Source organism: Oratosquilla oratoria, chromosome 41, assembly GCF_046742065.1.
Source record: "Oratosquilla oratoria isolate Oo_2021 chromosome 41, ASM4674206v1, whole genome shotgun sequence".
Classification (NCBI taxonomy): Eukaryota; Metazoa; Arthropoda; class Malacostraca; order Stomatopoda; family Squillidae; genus Oratosquilla; species Oratosquilla oratoria.
The window spans coordinates 15010044-15030043 of record NC_134817.1 but is presented as its reverse complement, the minus strand read 5'-3'; the positions used below and the strand labels follow the sequence as shown (position 1 = coordinate 15030043).

Genomic DNA, 20000 nt, shown 5'->3' with positions numbered 1-20000 from the left:
GATTTGATCAAAATACTACTTCATGGTGAAGTACACATACATATATTCTATAAATGACTAACTTGCAACTTTCTATATTTGTAGGTCTGAGTGCAGCGGTGAACGTAATGGAACCAGTCTAACTCGGTTTGCCGATCTGTGAACTCTTGTCAGGATGCAGGGAAACATGGAGCAACGTTACGCCATCAAATTTAAGAAAACCAAACAAGAAGCTTATGGAATATTAAAGGAGGCCTATGCAGATGAACAGATGAGCCAAGCAAGTTTTTATCGGTGGTTTAACAGATTTTCTGAAGAAAATGAACAGGTTGAGGATGAACCCAGATCTGGAGCACCGAAAAGTGCACGCAAGGAGGAAAATATTGAGGAAGTGCAAAGGTTAGTGATGCAAGACCGTCGAATATCTGTGAGGATGATATCTGAAGCTGTTGCTATTAGTATTGGCACAATAGAGACAGTTCTGACCGAAGATCTGAAGCTCCACAAAGTCTGTGCCAAGTTCGTGCCAAAGATCCTCACCGACGACCAGAGGCAGTTTCGTGTGGAATGTTGCACTAACATTCTTGAAATGATAGAGGCTTGCAACGAGAGTTGGGTGTTCACATACGACCTTGAGGGCAAACGTCATAGTGCTCAGTGGAGGCACGCGACCTCCCCCAGACCCAAAAAGGCAAAGATGAGCAGGTCGCAAGAGAAGGCCATGGTCATTCCTTTCTTTGACTCCCAGAGTCTCATTCACGTTGAATGGGTTCCTCAGGGTCAAACCGTCAATAAGGAATATTACCTTACTGTTCTCAAAAGGTTTAGAGAGAAAATGAGGAATAAGAGGCCTCAGCAGTGGAGGAGTGGTCAGTCGTGGTTCCACCAGGAAAATGACCCATGCCACAACTCAACGCTGGTGACCATCTGGATGGCCGACAGAGGAATGAAAGTGGTACAACACCCACCCTACAGTCCTGACCTGGCCCCTTGCGACTTTTTCCTGTTCCCACGCATGAAAGACAGCCTCAGGGGAACCAGATTCCAGTCAACAGAGGAGCTGAAAGAGGCATCGGAAAGTTACCTGAATGGACTACTGGAAAAGGACTTTGAGGAGGTCTTCCAGGATTGGGAGAGACGCATACAGAAGTGTGTAGAAGCGAGAGGCAATTATTTTGAAGGATACAAAGTTTTGTAAGTTTATGAAAATAAATAGTGTCTCTCCTGACATTTTCTCATTACTTATTGATCGTAATGTATTCTCACCCGTACACAGGCCAGAGATTTTCCCATGACTCTTTATAGTCACGCAAACCAATTAGTAAATACCGTCCCCCCTCTCTTCTCTGTCTCGGTAAGGTATTAGCCCCTCTGTTGCTGGCAAAGGTATATTCACACCTACTTAAGTTCCAGAGGTTCTTGTGGAGAGACAATGTGACCTTCAACAGGGGTTCTTTGCTACCCATGTTGATTTCAAAAAGCCATCTAACTCAGGGTATCGCGGGGTGCATTTACAAATCCATGAAATTCTTTCAAGGATTTTACTTCTGGATTGCACTCCGAGACAGAAGAAGTTATGAAATGTGCGGGGAAGCCTGACCGTCTTCTTCCCTGTCAATTCAAGGGTAAAACAAAGGTACGTCCTCGCCCCCAACAACCTACAAAGACAGGGTTGTCTATCATTGTCATTGTGGAATTTCAATTGATCTTGTATCTACCGATGACAATGTACTTTGTTCCAAGTCTTTGGAGGTCCTGTTTGCAGTCCTCGATTAGCTATAAAGGGAGGTGAGACCACTTGGTCTCCAAGTCCCTTGAACCAAGATCAAAGTAGCGTTTGGGAAATTACTAGATGACACAGTTCAGTTTGTTCGCGTATGTGGAAAGTGTATTGAGATCTTGGAAAGCTTTACATATCTCGGTGGTGTGATGCATTACAGTGGTGACTCATGGCAGGAAGCCCTTCCAGTTATTGACATTGTTCATGGTGTTATAGATTCACTCAACCAAATGACTAAGATCTGAATCACCATTTTGTTTGTTCTCCCTGTCTTGCTGCATGGTTGTGAGCCATGAACAGTGAATGCTGCCTCAAAGAGGCATCTCAATGTCTTTGTTACTAGGTGCCTTCGAAGAATCATGATATATCGCTAAAAATAACTGTTTCAAATCAGGGTACCCGTTCCATGAATCTTGGTCTAAGCCTGTCACCTACATAACTCATAAATGCCAACTCAAGCTGAGCGGATATATGACACGCTCCCCTGATGTAGAACCTACTCATAGGTTATCTTCATATGAAACAACCCATGTTAGAGGAGACAAAAGAAACCCTCACATAAATCACTGATAGAACAAATCAACAGATCCCTACTCTTCATAGAGAATTGATGACACTTTTATACTACGACTGTCACTCCGTTATGCTGTCCCCCAACCTGTACCATTTCTCTGAGTATTCATTTTCTGCTGTGGGGGAATTCCCTGTGGTGGGGGAAACGAATACTGCCACCAAGTATTTCCACTTGGATCGTAAGAGGCGAGAAGAAAGGGACGGGGAGTGGGACTAGGCATCCTTCTCCTTGTAGCCCCACGGGGGACATTCCTAAACGAAAAAGTAAAGGTATAAGAGGGTCTGGGAGTTTTCCGACCAGCACCCTAAGGTTTGGGTCTTTTAATGTGCGTGGATGTGGTACAGATGAGAGTAAAAAGGAAAAGATAGGTAATATGTTTGTAAGAAGAAAGATGGATGTGTTGGCTTTGAGTGAAACTAAGTTGAAAGGAAAGGGTGAGTGTAAGTTTGGGAGTGTAAGTGGGAGGTTATCAGGAGTGAAGAGAGGGCGAGGGAGGGAAGGGGTGGCTATTCTAGTAAGTGAAGAGATAGGTAAACGTGGAGTGGTGTGGAAGGAGGTTTCCTCAAGGATAGTATGGATAAAGGTGAAACTGAGAAAGATGTGGGTCTTTGTAAGTGCATATGGGCCTGGCAGTGAGAAGAGTATAGAAGAAAGGGAGGCCTTTTGGATAGATTTAAATGAGTGCATAGAGGGTTTAGGGAGAAATGTCAATGTAATAGTACTGGGAGACCTTAATGCTAGGGTAGGAAATGGTCCAATTGATGGAGTGGATGGGAAATTTGGAGTTCCAGGAAAGAATCGTAGTGGAGATTTGATGGTGGAAATGTGTCTAGAAAGAGAGTTGATGATAGCAAATACAGTGTTTCGGAAGAATGTCAAGCATAAGTACACATGGGAGAGGGTGGTGGATGGAAGGGTGGTAGATAGAGTGTTGATGGATTATGTAGTGGTAAATAGGACTATGAGAGAAAGAGTTAAGGATGTACATGTGCTAAGGGGAGAGGGTGGGGGAATATCAGATCATTTTTTGGTGGAAGGTAAGTTGAAAGTGGAGGATACATGGAGAAAGAGGAAAGGGACAAAAGGTAGGGAGGTGCTTAGAGTGGACTCTTTAAATGAAAAGGAAAAGGAGAAGGAGTACAAGAAGAAGCTGAAGGAGTGGGAGGGAGTGAAGGATAGAGTAGAGCTAGGTGTGGAGGAGGAATGGGGATGGTTCAAGGAGGGAGTCATAAAGTGTGCAAGGATAGTGTGTGGAACAAGAAGGACAGGAGGAAATAGAAGGAAGGGTAGTGAATGGTGGGATGAGGAAACAAAGAAGGTTGTAGAAGAGAAGAAGCGAGTTTTCACAGATTGGTTACAAAATAGGACGAGGGAGTCATATGAGAGGTACAAAGAAAAGAAAAAGAGAAGTAAAGCAAAAGGTAAAGGAGGCAAAGAGGAGAGCAGATGTAGAGTATGACACAAAATTTTGAAAGTAATAAAAAGATGTTTTGGAAAGAAATTAAGTGAGGAAGAGGAGGCAAACCAAGTAGAGATGAAAAGGTAAAAGGTGCAGATGGAGAGATGATAATGGAAGAGAAGGCAGTAAGGGGAAGATGGGCAGAATATTTTAGGGAGTTGCTAAATGTGAAGGAGGATAGGGAGGGAAAAATACTTGCAGTGGGAAGCGCTAAGAAAATGAGAGTGATGAGTGAGGAGAATGGAGGAGAAATAAGGATGGATGAAGTAAAAGCAATTGTTAAGATGATGAAAGCAGGTAAGGCACCTGGTCTGGATGGATGCCATGCAGAATGTCTTAAAAAAGGAGGTACAGTAATGGTGGACTGGCTGGTGAGGTTATCTAATATTTGTTAGAGAGAGGGTAGCGTGCCAGAGGACTGGAGGAGTGCCTGTATAGTTTCACTTTACAAGAGAAAAGGGGACAAGTGTGAATGTAGTAGTTTCAGAGGGATTAGCTTGTTAAGTGTAGTTGGGAAGGCTTATGGGAGGATCTTGATTGAGAGGATTAGGAGAGGAACAGAGGGAGTAATTGGTGAGGAACAGTGTGGATTTAGGACAGGTAGAGGTTGTGTAGATCAGATCTTTGTGGTAAGACAGATATGTGAGAAAGCTATAGGAAAGGGGAAGGATGTTTTTTAGGCCTTTATGGATCTGGAAAAGGCTTACGATAGGGTAGACAGAAAGGCACTCTGGGAGGTTTTGCGGATATATGGGATAGGAGGAAAGCTTCTAGGAGCTGTCAAGAGTTTTAATGAGAGTAGTAGAGCTTGTGTCAGGATTAGAAATGGAGAGAGGGAGTGGTTCGAGGTAAAGGTGGGACTTCGTCAAGGATGCGTTATGTCACCCTGGCTGTTCAATTTATACATGGATGGGATAGTGCGAGAGGTAAATGCAAGGGTAGTGGGTCAGGGATTGGAGATGGTTAAAGAAAATGGAGAAAAGTGGGAGGTGAGCCAGTTGTTGCTTGCTGACGACACTGCGCTTGTGGCAGGATCGGAGGAGGGATTGAGGAAGTTGGTGGCAGAGTTTGGGAGAGTATGTGATAGAAGAAAGCTAAAGATAAATGTAGGTAAAAGTAAGGTGATGAGATGTACAAGAGGTGAAAGTGGCAGTAGACTGGAAGTGAGCATTAAGGGAGAGCGACTGGAGGAAGTGGATAGTTTTAGATACTTCGGTGCGAATGTGGCAGGAAAAGGTGGAGTGACGGTGGAGGTAGAATGTAGATTGAGAGAAGCGAGTAAATGCTTTGGTGGATTGAAGAGTGTAATGAGGAATAGACATCTGGGAATGGATGCTAAGAGGAGACTGTATGAAGGAGTGATTGTGTCAACAGCACTGTATGGGGCAGAAACATGGGACATAAGAGAGGAAGAGAGAAGGAGTTTGAATGTGTTTGAGATGAGGTGTCTGAGAAGTATGATGGGGGTTACTAGGCTAGATAGAGTGCGAAATGAGGAGGTGAGGAGGAGAACGAGGGTGGAAAGGGAGTTGGGAGATAGGGTTGATGAAAGAGTATTAGGATGGTTTGGACACATGGAAAGAATGAGTGAAGAAAGACTAGTAAAAGAGGTATGGAAGGCAGATGTGGAGGGAGTGAACATGAGGGGACGTCCCAGGATGAGGTGGATGGATGGGGTGAAAGGGGCTTTGGGGAAGAGGGGAATGTCTGTTGAGGAAGGACGGGAGAGTACAGAAGACAGGGGTGAATGGAAAATGGTTGTATATGGATGATGTTGTGGTGCATGAGGTGGAATGGGCGTGGGTGATGGGGGTGAGGTAGTATGTGTGAGCAAATTTTTGACGCAGTCTGCAGGGATTTCTCCCCGTCTTCTCCCTAGTTGCATGGGGGGGGGGGGGCGGAGAGGGGGGTCGCCGATTTAATGAAGCAGCCTTGCTGTGGATGTGCTGTGTCTGGCGACACTGCTTCTGACCCAGGGCAGTGGACAAGGTGCAGGGATGACCCGTCATCCAGGAGGTACTGAGATAAGAGGGAGGGTGGAGGGGTGTGGAGTGTATTCAGGGATGGAATGGGTGGGAATGATTTTATGCCTTTTCCTTTTTGGCTACCTCCCTTGTAAAGGGGAAAAAGCCTTGGTATATGTAGGTGCATGAGAATATGCCCAAAGAAACTGATTGATGCTGATGAAATATTTAACGCTCCTCTCAAAACCCCTTTTTTTAATCAATAATTCCAATCTACAGAGCTCTCATGATGGAGGATAAGAAGAGGTGCGTCAAGGAAGTCTATGAGGATGTCAAGTCATGCCAATGCGAGTGAACTCAGATCTGCTTACCAAACCCCGAAAAAAACTATATAGGTCTGTAAATTAGGTAAGCACTGTCTGAACGGTGTCAGAGCTGAAGAGGTGTACAACTCGCTTGATCGAATACTTTGCAGCTGGACATGTCTGACCCTGCTATTGGCCAGTTTCCTGGCGGATGTTCGGGTAGCGGCTGCCAATCTACCAATAGATGAAACTCCGCCCTCTCTGGGTGAGGTGAAAGAAAATGTAAGTTGAAGGGTGAAAATGCGACCGGTATCTGCAACTTCAATGCTGTTAAGTGTGGAGGAGACGTATCCCGGTTTTTTTTTTTTTTTTTTTTTTAACAATTTGACAAAATCGTCGACTAATTTCATTGCACACCATCCACTGACAACACTAATGTCACTCATTTTGTCTTTTTTGACGATGCTATACTTCTTACGGAGTCGTTAGGGGTCTAGTTTGAAGCCCTTGAGTCATAGAGGGAAGAGATACAATTCAGATTCCATGTCTTCTGTACCAAGACCAGTTTAATCTGTACATGCTTATGGCAAGGGCACTTAGATTTTGGGAAAAACATACATAGTGTTGGTTGATCATGTCAAGAAGTCTTTTGAAGGATGGGCATTGCCCATGGTGTTGTGGGCTGACTCTTCCAAAGTAGAGGGCATTGTCGATATTTATGTAAAAAGAATAATATCCATATCGTCCGTTCACTTATGCTCCCTGCCTTCCTGTATGGCTGTAAGACATGAACATTAAATGCTGACTCCAAGGAGCGTCTCGATGTCTTTGGCACCAAGGGCCTTCGGGGGAATCGTTGAGCTATCGATGAAACGAGTTTATATTAAACCAGCAGCTGTTCCATGAGACTGTTACTAGGCTTGGGCTTGTTACCAAGCTTGGGGCTGTTACCGGCATAGTTCGTGAACGTCAACTCTGGTTATATGGACATGTGGCACACTTCCCTGGTTTTTATCTCATTCCAAGGACTACTATTACACAGGACGTGCGCACCCAGATTCCTGGTTCCGCTAGCGGAGGCCATTGCTTTCTTTGTAACCTAACATTTTATATTGGACAAATATATCAAAACTAGAAACCTAATATTGTATATAGGACAAATATATCAACTACTGACTTATTCAATGCAGTATAAGTTAATATAAACTTTTATAGTGAAATAAGAAACTATTTTTAAGGCACTGTTATGCTTTGAAATGCCAATTTTAGCCGGACTTAACAGGTATTATTGTATATAGGACAAATATATCAACTACTGACTTATTCAATGCAGTATAAGTTAATACAAACTTTTATAGTGATATAGGAAACTACTTTTAAGGCACCGTTATGCTTTGAAATGCCAATTTTAGCCGGACTTAACAGGTATTATTGTATGAGGTTAGTGGACACCAAGGTTGGCGATTTTTTTTTTTTTTTTTTTTTTTATCTTTTTGAAAAATATAAAAAATCTATTTTTTATTATCTAAATCAGATTTCTTTGATTTGAATATATTCTTTTATAGATTATTATATATAGATTATTATATTGATTATATATAGATTATTACATTGTGGGATTGCTATCTGATATGCGATCTGATTGCTAAAGGACATTTTTAGCATATCAATGTAAGGAGCAGTGTTATATAGACTTGCCACAAGTATACAAGGAAAGATATAAGCCTACATGTAGTATATATCACTGTGCAGCCTACAACAAGTTTCAACAAGATTCTTGTTTAAACTTGTTCTAAGTAAGCAGCTTCTCACTGAGTCAGTTGCTGCTTTGGAATCAACCAGGAAGGATGTCTTCTGGACCCCGCAGAGTGGTTCCTTCAGGCAGAAAAAATTATCCTTCTCTGGAATTATTTTGAAAACCTACCAACAACTTCTGGCAAATGATACCGAGTTGTTGTTGTTGTTGTCGTTCCCTAGACTGTCTGTCCGAGCAGTCCCGTCTCCCCAAGGAAGGCCACAGCCGAAACTGGGTTTTCCCACAAATCCTTTATAGAGTGTATGTTGTGTTGTTTGCGTGCATGATTGTGTATAATGCAGTCTTCCATTATGTGTTGTATGGTATGGGGTGAAGTGTTACATCCTGGGCAGCTGTTCACAACACGGTCGTCCAGCCTCTTCTGGTAGCTTAGAAGTGCTGGGTGGTGACCGCATCGTAGTCTGGCCAAGTGGACTCTGTCCTTACGTGGGAGAGAGGATTCAGAAGGGTGGATATCAGGGGGTCTGGCATGCAGCAGTGTGTTGCCTTTCAGTGTGTTAATGGAGCGGTGAGTGATATGATTATGAATATGTTTCCGGAGGCTGGTATTTGGTGGTTGTGGAGGAAGAGAAGAGAGTATCTGTGTGTAATAAAGGTCTATGGGTGTAGTTTTAATGTTTCTTGGTGTGTGTGGGTGTTCTGCTATGTAGTGTAGCGGGTGTGATGTGTTTGTGGTGGCTGCAGCAAGTGTTTGTGTGCCTCTCATGTCGAGGTGGTCCTTGACTTTGAGGACTTTTGTTTCATGGTGTAAATGGTCTGTAGGTGATGTATTTGTGCAGCCTGTAATTGTTTTTAGGGCTTTGTTTTGTATGATTTGAAGGGTGTTGTGGTGTGTCTCACTGAGATTAGGAGCCCATGCAGGACTCGCATAATTCATCACTGAGCGTATGCATTGTTTGTATATTGTTATATTAGTTTCTTTGTTTTGTCCAAATGTTGTTCCAGTGATTGACTTAAGTGCATTAAGTCTAGGTGTGCATTTGTTTTTTATGTTTGTGAGGTGTTGTTTGAAAGACATGGATGTATCGTATGTTACACCAAGAATTTTCGGTGTGTTTGTGTGTAGTATTAGAGTGTTGTTGATGTAGAGATGAGGTATGTATTTGTGTTCTTTTGTCCAGTTGGTGAGAAGTGTTGCTGTAGATTTGGTTGGAGCTATTTTGAGTCTGTTTGTGATGAACCATGTGTTGAGTGTGTCAAGGTAAGGCTGGATTATTTCTGCAGCTTTGTCTGTGTTACGATGTGTGCATGTGATTGTTATGTCGTCTGCGTAGGAAGAGATTTGTATTTCTGAGGTGTCTGGCGTGGGTAAGTCATGCATGTATAGATTAAATAATGTGGGGGATAGAACTGAGCCCTGTGGTACTCCGTTCTTAATGTTTCTGATGTGCGATGATTGGCCATTATATGACACATGAGCATTCCTGCCTGCCAGATAATTGGCCAGCCATCTTTTGGTGTTATTGTGCATGTCTGTGTTATATATTTTATTTGTTAGGTTGTGGCGGGGGATAGCATCAAAAGCTTTACTAATGTCCAATGTTATAAGAAGTGTTCTGTGGTGGGGCCTATCTGAATTGATGCCATCTAAAATTCTTTGTGTGAGGTTTGTCAGAAGAGTGTTTGTGGAGTGTAGTGGCCTAAAACCGTGTTGTGAGTCAGCAAGGGGAATATATGGTGTGACAAGTTTAAGTATTAGGCGTTCAATGACTTTAGAGGGGGTGCAGAGAAGTGTGATTGGGCGGTGCGATGTTGGGATTGTTGGGTCTTTGTTCGGTTTTGGAATGGTGATTATTTTACCATGCTTCCAGATGTCGGGTATAGTGTTGTGTGAATAGCTGTAGTTTGCAATGTTTGTGAGTGCGTGTATACCTTGTGGTCCAATGTGTTTTAGGTGGATGTTGCTTATGTTATCAGGGCCACAGGCAGATGAGTGCTTGAGACTATGCATTATGAGTTTTGTCTGACTGTCTATGAAGGGTGTATAGTCTGAGTCTGTGGGAAAGTCTTTCTTACGTCGAATGGTGCGTCGGTCGTCAGGGTGAGATGTAAGATGGCTCGTCTGTGCAAAATGACGTATGAGTGCGTTTGCTTGTTGTCTGTTTGAGGGTAGATTATCTGTTGTTGTGATTATTGCTGCGTGAGAGCGTGTAGTGTTAGTGTTGGATAGTGTGATGCTGTTGAGTGTTTTGTACAATTTGCTGGTGTTTGTTTTGTGATCAAGTGTATTGATAAAGTTTTGCCAATTTTGTGTTTTTTGTTCATGTATTTTATTGGCAATCACAGTGTTTAGTGTTTGTATTTGGTCTGCTATGTTTTGAGGGATAGGTGTGGGGGTATCGTGTTTAAGTGTGTCACGTTTTGTATGATTGTATTAAAAGCGTGCACAGCATTGTTTATGTTTGTGATTGGTGTACTGTTAAGTGTTTCAAAATGTTGTTCTGTCTCTTCATTAAAGGCTTCCCAGTTAGCTCTCTTGATGCAAAGACTGCATCCAGGAACTACAGGGCATTGTGTCAAGATTAAAATCTCATAGAGATAAATGCCAAGGTCAGCCACAGCATACAGAAGAAGAAATTGATGACCCAGGTAAATAATTTTACTTATATTGTGTGCATTTCTCCCTTTTCATATGCAACTATATAAATTTGGTGAACAATGGAGAGCATGTGCAATAAAATTGTGAAGGCCTAAAGAAATGATACTTCAACTTCATTACTTCTAAATTTGGGTAATGACTATATCACTATAATATACTGTATCCACTCAACTTTGGGGCCTAGATGATTGTTATTCATTTCATTCAATATTGTGTAATATATTTCATAGGTTCCATTGGAATCCAGCCCACATGGGATTCAGCCCAAAGGGATTTAGCCTAACCTAACCCAACTAACCCATTATTTTCAGTGAATTTAAAAGTGGACTGAATCCTGTGTGGCTGAATTCCAAGCCCACCTATTTCATATCCTGTTAATTATTTCCAAACAATTTAGTGGCTTGTGTGAATATGATCATTATCTAAAAAATAACTACTGTTCACAAAAGTAGCCTAAATCACACTGTATTCATTCATTTATTTATTCGTTTATAAATTATCCAATATGCTAAAATTTTCTGTTTCCATTTCAGGATCTGTATCAATAGCTTCATTCCCTTCTTCATCGGCTCCACTTGAATTATCTGCAAACCTGACTCCACCATTAAAAAGGTCACTATCAGATTCCTCCACAGGCGCCACTTCTGCTAAATCATTTTCGTCTTGTTCAGCATCCTCAGTTTCTCAAGATGGTTCAGAACCTGATGCCAGGTTATATTCCTCCACCCAGAAAAGATATTGCTGATAAGTACTTGAATCTTGTGTATGAAAAGGAATATAAAAAGTGTGCAGATGACCTGAATAATAAAACTGTATGTCTTTCAATTGATGGGTGGTCTAACATCCATAATGAGCCCATAATATGTGTCACTCTAACAACATCCAATGGTCAGATTTATTTAGTTGACATAATAGACACATCAGAGAAACTTCACACTGCTGAATATCTTCTACAACTTGTACAAAATTCGATCAACAAGGCTGAACAAAATTTTGGTTGTCACATTGGAAGTGTTGTGACAGACGATGCAGCAAATGTCAACAAGATGAGAAAAGTCTTGGAGGAATCGATTGAACCTTAGCATACCGTCCTCACATACGGATGTGCAGCACACCTACTAAATCTACTGGCTCATGACCTTGAGATTGATAATGTAAAACAACATGTAATTCATGTAGTTAAATATTTTAGTAATAATCATTATGCTGCTTCAAAGATTCGGCAGGAAGGTGGTCAGTGTCTAGTCATGCCCCAGGACACATGGTGGAACACAATATCAGACTGTCTCAAGGCCTATATAAATAACTGGCCAATTCTAATGAAGATCTGTGAAGTCAACAGGGAAGCTATTGATACTGAAGTAAGAAACAAAGTATCAAATTTAGGCCTAAAACGTTCGGCTGAGAAATTACTGGATCGATTGCAGCCAATAGCAATCGATGAGGAACAGAGTGACAAGTGCACTATTGCTCAAGCGGTAGATGTTTGGAAGAAATTACTTGGCCATTTCACAAACAATAAACAAGCTGAAATACTGGTGAAAAAAGGTATGAACAGTTTATCACCAAAACTCACATACTTGCCAACATGCTTCATCCAGCACTTCAAGGAAAAATGCTCAGTGCAGAAGAGGTGAATATTACTATGGAGTATGCCAATGAGAAATATACAACACTTGTTCCTGTCATTATGAAGTTTCAGGCAAAATCACCTCCTTTCCAGGCGTTCAAGTTTACTGAGTCTGTGACCAAGACCCTGACAGCTATTGAGTGGTGGGATTCACATACAGCCATGTTATACAGTGATATTCTTTTATCAGTGCGTCAACTCCTAACTGCAGTAGCCTCATCATCAGGAGTTGAAACAGTTTTCTCCTCCTATGGACTTGGACACACAAAATTAAGGAAACGCCTCGGTAATGAGAAGGCAGTCAGATTGGTCTTCCTTTTCAAGACAACGAACTCAAATATAAATAATGATTAATGTAAATGATAATTTTCTCAAATGTAAATGCAAATGATGATTTTTTGTTCTTATATATTCAACTACAAAACAATTTCTTTTTGCAAACTTGCAAGGTATATAATTTTTTTTTTTTTTTTGTCAAATCTGTACTTCCATATGCTACAATAATAAAAATTATGTTAATAATTTCTGTAACTTCTTAATAAGATAATAAAATTTGATTATAAAGCCCAGTGTCTTCATTTTATTCATGTCATTTCAATTTCCAAAGCATAATACGAAAATCGATTTAAATCACTGATGTTTAAAAAAAATCAACCGATTGAAATTATTATTTAAATCAAGATTTAAATCAACTTGATTTAAATCAGCCAACCCTGGTGGACACTTTAAAGGAACAAATAAACAGACATAGAAGCAAAAGCTTACCAGACTGCAGCGATTAATCAGCGAGCCGGGCCTTCTTTACAGAGGTCTGGAGAAGGACTGCATTCTTCTGCTGGTCTTTCTCTAGGTTGTGGAGCCCATTCAGAAGAACATTTGCCAGATGACAGAACATCTTGGGACAGTCAATGTCAATCCCACTGAAGCTGGTCAGTGTCGACAAGATCCCCACCAGTCTTTTCTGGCAGCAGGAACGGTGACGGGCTTCCTTGATGAAACACAGTCCACATCTGACAAGGTCAAAAGTGCACACATGTGGAGTTGTCAGGGAACCTCTGGACACTGTCTCGATAAAGTCCTTAACCCATTAAACTCCGATGACAAGATGTCTTGTCATTTGGTCAAATAAAACAAAAAATCATAAAACACCAAAATGTTTGATCAAACACCAGAAAAATGTGACGTCAGTCCTCGCTTCGCTCGCGAGCGAAGCGAGGACTGACGTCACATTTTTCTGGTGTTTGATCAAACATTTTGGTGTTTTATGATTTTTTGTTTTATTTGACCAAATGACAAGACATCTTGTCATCGGAGTTTAATGGGTTAACGTCACTGGTCACAAGAAGTTCCTCGGCACTGAAGACCACATTGTCCGCGCACTTCGTCTCAAGCCACCCGACCACATAGGCTGCACTGCACTCTTCATTCACAGTCAGTGTCACATTCGTGGTGCACCTCTCAATAGAGGCTGCATCCTCTAGGTCAATTGCAGTCCCCAAGCAGGTATGTTCCTTCGACACAGGGTGGACATCGATGGACTGGAGGTTTACGGCAGCATATCTCGTGAGCCGCTGCTTGCATGCGGAGAACACATCGCCAGTGGTCATGAAAGAGTTTGCACCAGTTGATTGACGGTAGACTGAGAACTCCCCATCAAGCCGGTCACTCTGGATCTCACGCAGCAGGACATAATGGAAGTCAGCGTTTCTGAACAAGTAGCGGCAAACGGCAATCAGTCCCTGCATAGTCTGCACTAGTGCATTCTTGGTGTCATGGGTGAAACACTTCATTCGATTTGCTCTATGTCCTGAAGAAGACTCTTGGAAAATCTTCAGGAAAGTCAGCAGGCTGGTTGACTGGGGATACTGAACAGCTCGAGATAGATCGTTCATGCGCTGATCTTGCCCCTTCCCAGATACATTCACTAAATTCCACCAGTTGAGGATGATCTGGATGAACTTTGCAGTGTCATGACATCCTCTGAGCTTCATTGAAGTCACAACCTTTTCATCGAAGACCTTCAAGATATGCTGCACATTTTGTAGTTGAAATCGTGAGGGGTTGACAGCAAATTTAGTGAGGGGAGTAGTCTTCAGAATACTGCCTTTCTCTGACTCATACAGTTCCTTGACGTCAGCAAATGATGCTGTTGTTTTATTGTCAAGACTGATCTTCTGGCACTTCTCACTGATCCAGTTGTTGCGGATGCACTTCAGAAGATGCACCGTGTCAAAAAGGAGAAACTGGACACGCTCTTTGTCAAGAGGAAAATCAAACAGCTTACAGTACTGTTGGTTTATCTTGTGGTTGTCTGTGATAGACCCGATGACACACCCACCTGCCCTTTCAACATCAGCTGCCGCCTCCTTCACACGCTCAAGCTGGTGCTGCTGTAAGCTTGTGGACGGGTGTCACAGAAATCATAATACTAGGCCCTCTGTGCAGCGACTTCATCATATTACATAGCATAGAAGTGGCCTTGCAGTCTGGCTTGTTCACTGCCATGCCACTAAGAACCCCACCAGAAAATGCAACAGTTGGCCGAATCTGTACTTTATCTATTATGAGAAATACATTCTTCTGCTGCAGCGTCTTCACTTTGGCAAATGTTTCCCTCATCACCTGATCCTTGTCAATAGATGAAGTGATGAACTGCAGCTTGTGTTTCCTTGGCAGCACCAAAAAGTCTCTGAGCTGTTCATAACTACATTTGGGGTATAATTCAAGAGCAAAACAATAATCATTCATGGAAAACTGTTTCTGTGATAAAAGTTCCAACTGACGTGTCAAAAATACCAGCTTCTTCTCATTCTCGGTGTTTACATAGGCTGACGTGTGGGTTTGAAGAAGAGTTACAATAATCCCAATATTTTTGTCACACGGGATGTCATAGTTAATTGCTAAGCGCACAGCTTCGGCGAACTGATCATACGACCTCAAACCATTGTTGGGATGAAGTGTCTTACCCAGTGGTACACTAATGCCCTTCTTGAATGCACGGCAGATCAGTGGGTTACACAACGTGGGCGTGTTTTCGACAATCACAGACAGTCTGCACTCACTGAAATTTTCTGTCATGAGCAGACACACTAACCTTTCTTCCGATCTTGAAATGATTAAGTTTGTACTGCTTCTATAGGTCACGTTCAGGTCTAAAAGCATGAAATGAAATAATTGTATCTTTCTGAAGAAAATGCCTCAGTTGCTTGTCTTCGGCCTTCGCCGGGCGAGGTACAGGTTTTGAAGATGGCAGACATAAAGCAGGCACATTGAAGACACTGGGAAGGATCGCAGGTCGCGTAGAACCACCAGGCAATTTGATAGAAGGCGTGTTGGGACCCCAGTGTTTCTCACAAGTGAAAAATCTGTCAGAATCAACAACAAAGTTCTTACGTGGTGGCAGCACATCAATCCACTTCTGTCTTTCTTAAGTCTTTTGGCAGACGAAACACTCGGCACCTGTTATCCTTGTTATGATTACCGTTGTAGTTCACAACACCACACTTATTCGGCATTTTGAATACACAAAATCAGCAAGAACCTATGTAAACAAATACAATCCACTTCTAAATCCAGCCACGCGGGAAAGACGGAGTAACACAACCTTATCACCTCCATTGCTAGTAGCACACTGGACCAGTGTTGCCACTCTGGAAAATGGAAAAAACCTAGACAGCTTGCCAAAAACTACTACATTGGACAAAAAACTACTAGATTCGAATTATATTACACAACATACACATGAAAACGTTTTGAAGTTAGAAAACTGTATACATCAAACTAATTACCACTGCCTGTAATGGTGCAATAATCCAAACTTTCACAACCAATCACTAGTTAGCCAAGTAGACAACTATGAGCTAAACTCGTCACTTGTATGCAGGCAAGACTGTTGTTACATTGCTCTTTACTATTCTGCACTTAAAAATTTGCACAAACTAACAATTCTGATAATACAAACCTCAACCCGTCCTGCAACCATCTATATACTAATGTAACCAATCAATCGCGCAAACATACTATAAGCAAATAACAAGTGCGCCAATTTGACTGACAATTTCTATGGATTTCGTATGATGATATGCATTCAATTCATAGTAACTGTACGTGTGAATGTGTTATAGCTAATTTTCAAAACCTCTCAATGACAAATCATGCTTTCATGGAATAATTCGAGAAGTATTAGACAGAAATGATGCAGAAAAATAACACTTTGCGAAAACAGATACAAACTTCGACGCGAGCGCGACAGCCTGCTATATTTGTACTTTGTAGGATGGTTGCGTGATTAGTAGGCAGGGTTGCCAATTTAGCACTTTTGGTGCCAGATGTGGCACTATTTTTCTGTGTTTGGCTCAAACTTTTTCAATCTAGCATCTGGCTCCAAATCTGGCTCCAAGAATTTAGCTCCGTCATGCAAAATTAAACGTTTTTATTAGGATCTTCAAAATATACTAGATTCTTGATATCCATGACGAAAAACCACTAGACTACTAGACTGAGGCAAAAAATAATAGATCTAGTGGGAAAACACTAGGAGTGGCAACCCTGCACTGGACTGGCCTTCGCTAGCGGACCCAGGGATCTAGGTGTGCACGTCCTGTGTTATAGTGGTCCTTGTCTCATTCACAAGAGACAATCCTCGTTGGAGGAGACGAAGGGAGGGTAAGTCATACGATCCTGCAGGAAACTGTTTGGAATAGAAAGGCTGGTTATATGGGAGTTTGCTCGCAAAATAAAAACGTGGGGATCGGCGTTGATGTATGTAGTGAAGTGACGTATCTCTTGATATATACTTTGATATACTTTGATTGGTAAAGGACTACTGGTGAGAGCCCATGAAGGCGATTAGTTTCCTCCGTAACTCCAGTGTCATATTCTACTGATAGTGCTGGCTGATGAGCATCCTCGGTAGCATGAATTTTGAAACCTACTCTGAATAAAGGAATCGAGTGAATACAACCTATTGGCTCCAATATGGCAGAACGTGTCTTTTCAGATTTCAACAAAATGTTTACAATTCTTCAGTCTTTTCATATATATTGTTATACTTTATTGCTCTCCTCATATTAGGAAATACATTTTATGGAGACCGTCAATCCAAATACCCAGTATAGGTTTTACCATGTATCAGAGTCCTTCTAAGCTATAATTAACAGGCAAGCATGAAAGAAACTCACAGGTCGGTGACATATCCCACGATGAGGGAGGCGAAGAACATCCCAATCTGCGTAACAGACGATGTCGTCGAGTAGAGTACTCGCCGCTCGCACACCAGGTCAAACTGTTTGAATGAAAAAAATACAGCTTTAAGAAGAAATTCAGCAGTTGCAATTGTGATATTTAGATAAAAAGAGAGGATAAAGAAGTTAATGTTGAAATTACTGTTTTAGAAATATGATCTGTTAAGGAGAATAAAAAACACTTTTAAAGTATTATAACCTATGCATGGAGAAGACTACAACCATTGTAAAATACTGGATTATCTGTTACATAATGTTTCTTTTTTTCAAAGCAGTGTTTTTAATCTAATTTTTATTACAAGAATATATTCCACGCCATGTTCTCAATAACTAAAAGTGTACCAGAGCGAAGTATCTTTGAACATAATCATGCTGTTTTTTTTGTTTTTTGTTTTTTGTAATTATTCATTCCCATTCTTTGTTCAAACTAATCTAGAAATCTAGTATTTCATTCAATTCTTTAATTATGAAATAGGATGATGTACACGTAAAGGAAATACACAAAGGATAACAATCTAAGTAGTTAGACATGAGACAGAAGAATCACCACCTCTTTTCACTTCAAAAATGTTTTATGTTATCTAAAGTGCAGCCCTGTGAACTACTGCTCAGTCTCAGGACCAAGGGTCGGGATTTTAAATTAAAAAAAATTGGGTCTGTCCTTAGGTCGTTACCGTTTTTCTAGATAGTGCAAGGTTCCTACAGAAAAGACTAAGAAGCTAATTATCAGTCAATCACCTTGACAACAGTTTACTTCTCCTTGGTCATTTTATGTCGACGAAATAATATTCTTAATCCACTTCCCCTGCAGATTAGTGGTTACCACGGCTTCCATGGCTCTTTACTTTTTTATTAACTCATTCGTCCCTGGGATTTACAATCAGATGAATAAAATCATCATGAATTAGGAAGAATGAAATCCTTAGGTCAAGACATTTGGAATATGCTGTTTCCGTATGGTCACCGAATCTCATTAAAGACAATGACAGATTGGAAAAAGTACAACGGCGAGTCACAAAAATGATTCCAAATATAAAAAATAAATCATACGAAAATCGATTAAACATATGAATCTGCTTTCCCTAAAAAGGCGTAGACTCAAAGGTGATTTCATACAGGCCTTTAAGATTCTAAAGGGAATTGAAAACATCAAAACTGACAAAATATTTACACTGAATGAAAATCCGACAAGAAATAATGGTCTCAAACTGTCAGGAAATAGATTTAATTTGAAAGTGGGTAGAAACAATTTTGCCAACCGTGTAGTTAATGAATGGAATAAACTTTCTGCAGAGGCAGTGCAATGTAGTTCAGTTCGAAGCTTTAATATTCGTTTAGATAAACACCTAAGCAAGATGCTGTAATGTCTGCCATTTATTTTATATCATCTATTTATTTGTTTGTTATTATTTGTCTGTTTATCATCATTTCCTTGATTATCAATTATCATCATTTATCTGTCAATTTATTACTATTTACTGTTTACCTGTTTGTTTATTACTATTTGACTTTACCTATAAATTTATTTACTTATTTTATTTATTGTCATTTATAATCTTATTTATTTATTTATCATTATATATATACATACACACACACACACACACACGCACGCACACACACACATATATATATATATATATATATATATATATATATATATATATATATATATATATATTTTTTTTTTTTTTTTTTTTTTTTTTTTTTTTTTTTCATCCGACCTACTGTAATTATGGGCCAAAAGGTCTCTTGTCGGCATGCTCCTCCTTTGTAATCCTTTGTAGGAGTGGATTAAGCGAGAGAGACTTAACCCATTTGTATCTGATATTTTATGCAATACCCTATACATACTCGAATAACAAATACAGAATAACTTTGTCGGAAGAAAAAGACGTAAATTTGCTTACATCGGTGACTAAAGTGGATTTATATTCAGTGTGGTTGAAGTCCCTCTTGGGGCACGACACCGTCCCGTTGACCACGTTGGTGATGAGGTCCAGGTTCTCCTTGGCCGCCTCGTAGCCCAGCGACGCCGCCAAGGAGTAGTTGTAGTCCCGATGAAGACAACCCTCCAGCTTGCCGTCCACCTTCCTGTTACAAATACATAATACAATTAATATCAGCTTTTACACGTGTGCATCTCATCATCTTGATTTTTCTTTAATGGGAAATAGATGATATGAAAAGAATGAAAACACATTGAACTTTTTTTCTCAGAAAAGTCGTAAAAAACGAAGACAAAGCACGATTGTATATATGATTTTTAAGTGTGTTCCGGTTGACTTTTTCCTACCTATGGTGTCATTAGGGAGAAGTAAATAATAATCTAGTAATTAGAACAATCAGGCTTAGTTAAAAGCACGTGCAGAATGATGAATTCATACAAGCCATCGGGATTATGGAAAGGGTTGGCTTGATGTCATAGCTGATTGGCTGCCACGGACCAATTTAAGAGAGCAACGCGAGGTTAACTGCGATTGGCTAGATCTATCACAGTGGGGCTCGTCAGCTTTTCTTTTCTCAGTCACTTTATAGATGATAAAACTTGAAGATTGTTCATTTGGATATTCGTGTTAAGTTACATGGCCTAGACACTGAGGGCTTCCAGGCATAACAATCTGCTAGAATCTCGCTCTCTGTCTATTAAG

General features: G+C 40.8%; 1 protein-coding gene across 1 annotated transcript in view; it reads right to left on the bottom strand.

The window, feature by feature from the left end:
* Positions 1-20000, bottom strand: part of LOC143021121 (solute carrier family 22 member 3-like) — an 87769-nt gene that overhangs the window by 32130 nt on the left and 35639 nt on the right. The window contains exons 4-5 of the mRNA XM_076178409.1: positions 19260-19443; positions 17287-17390 (exon numbers count right to left, since the gene is read on the bottom strand). Of these exons, the coding sequence (XP_076034524.1) occupies positions 17287-17390; positions 19260-19443 (288 nt within the window). The remainder of the gene's footprint in view (positions 1-17286; positions 17391-19259; positions 19444-20000) is intronic.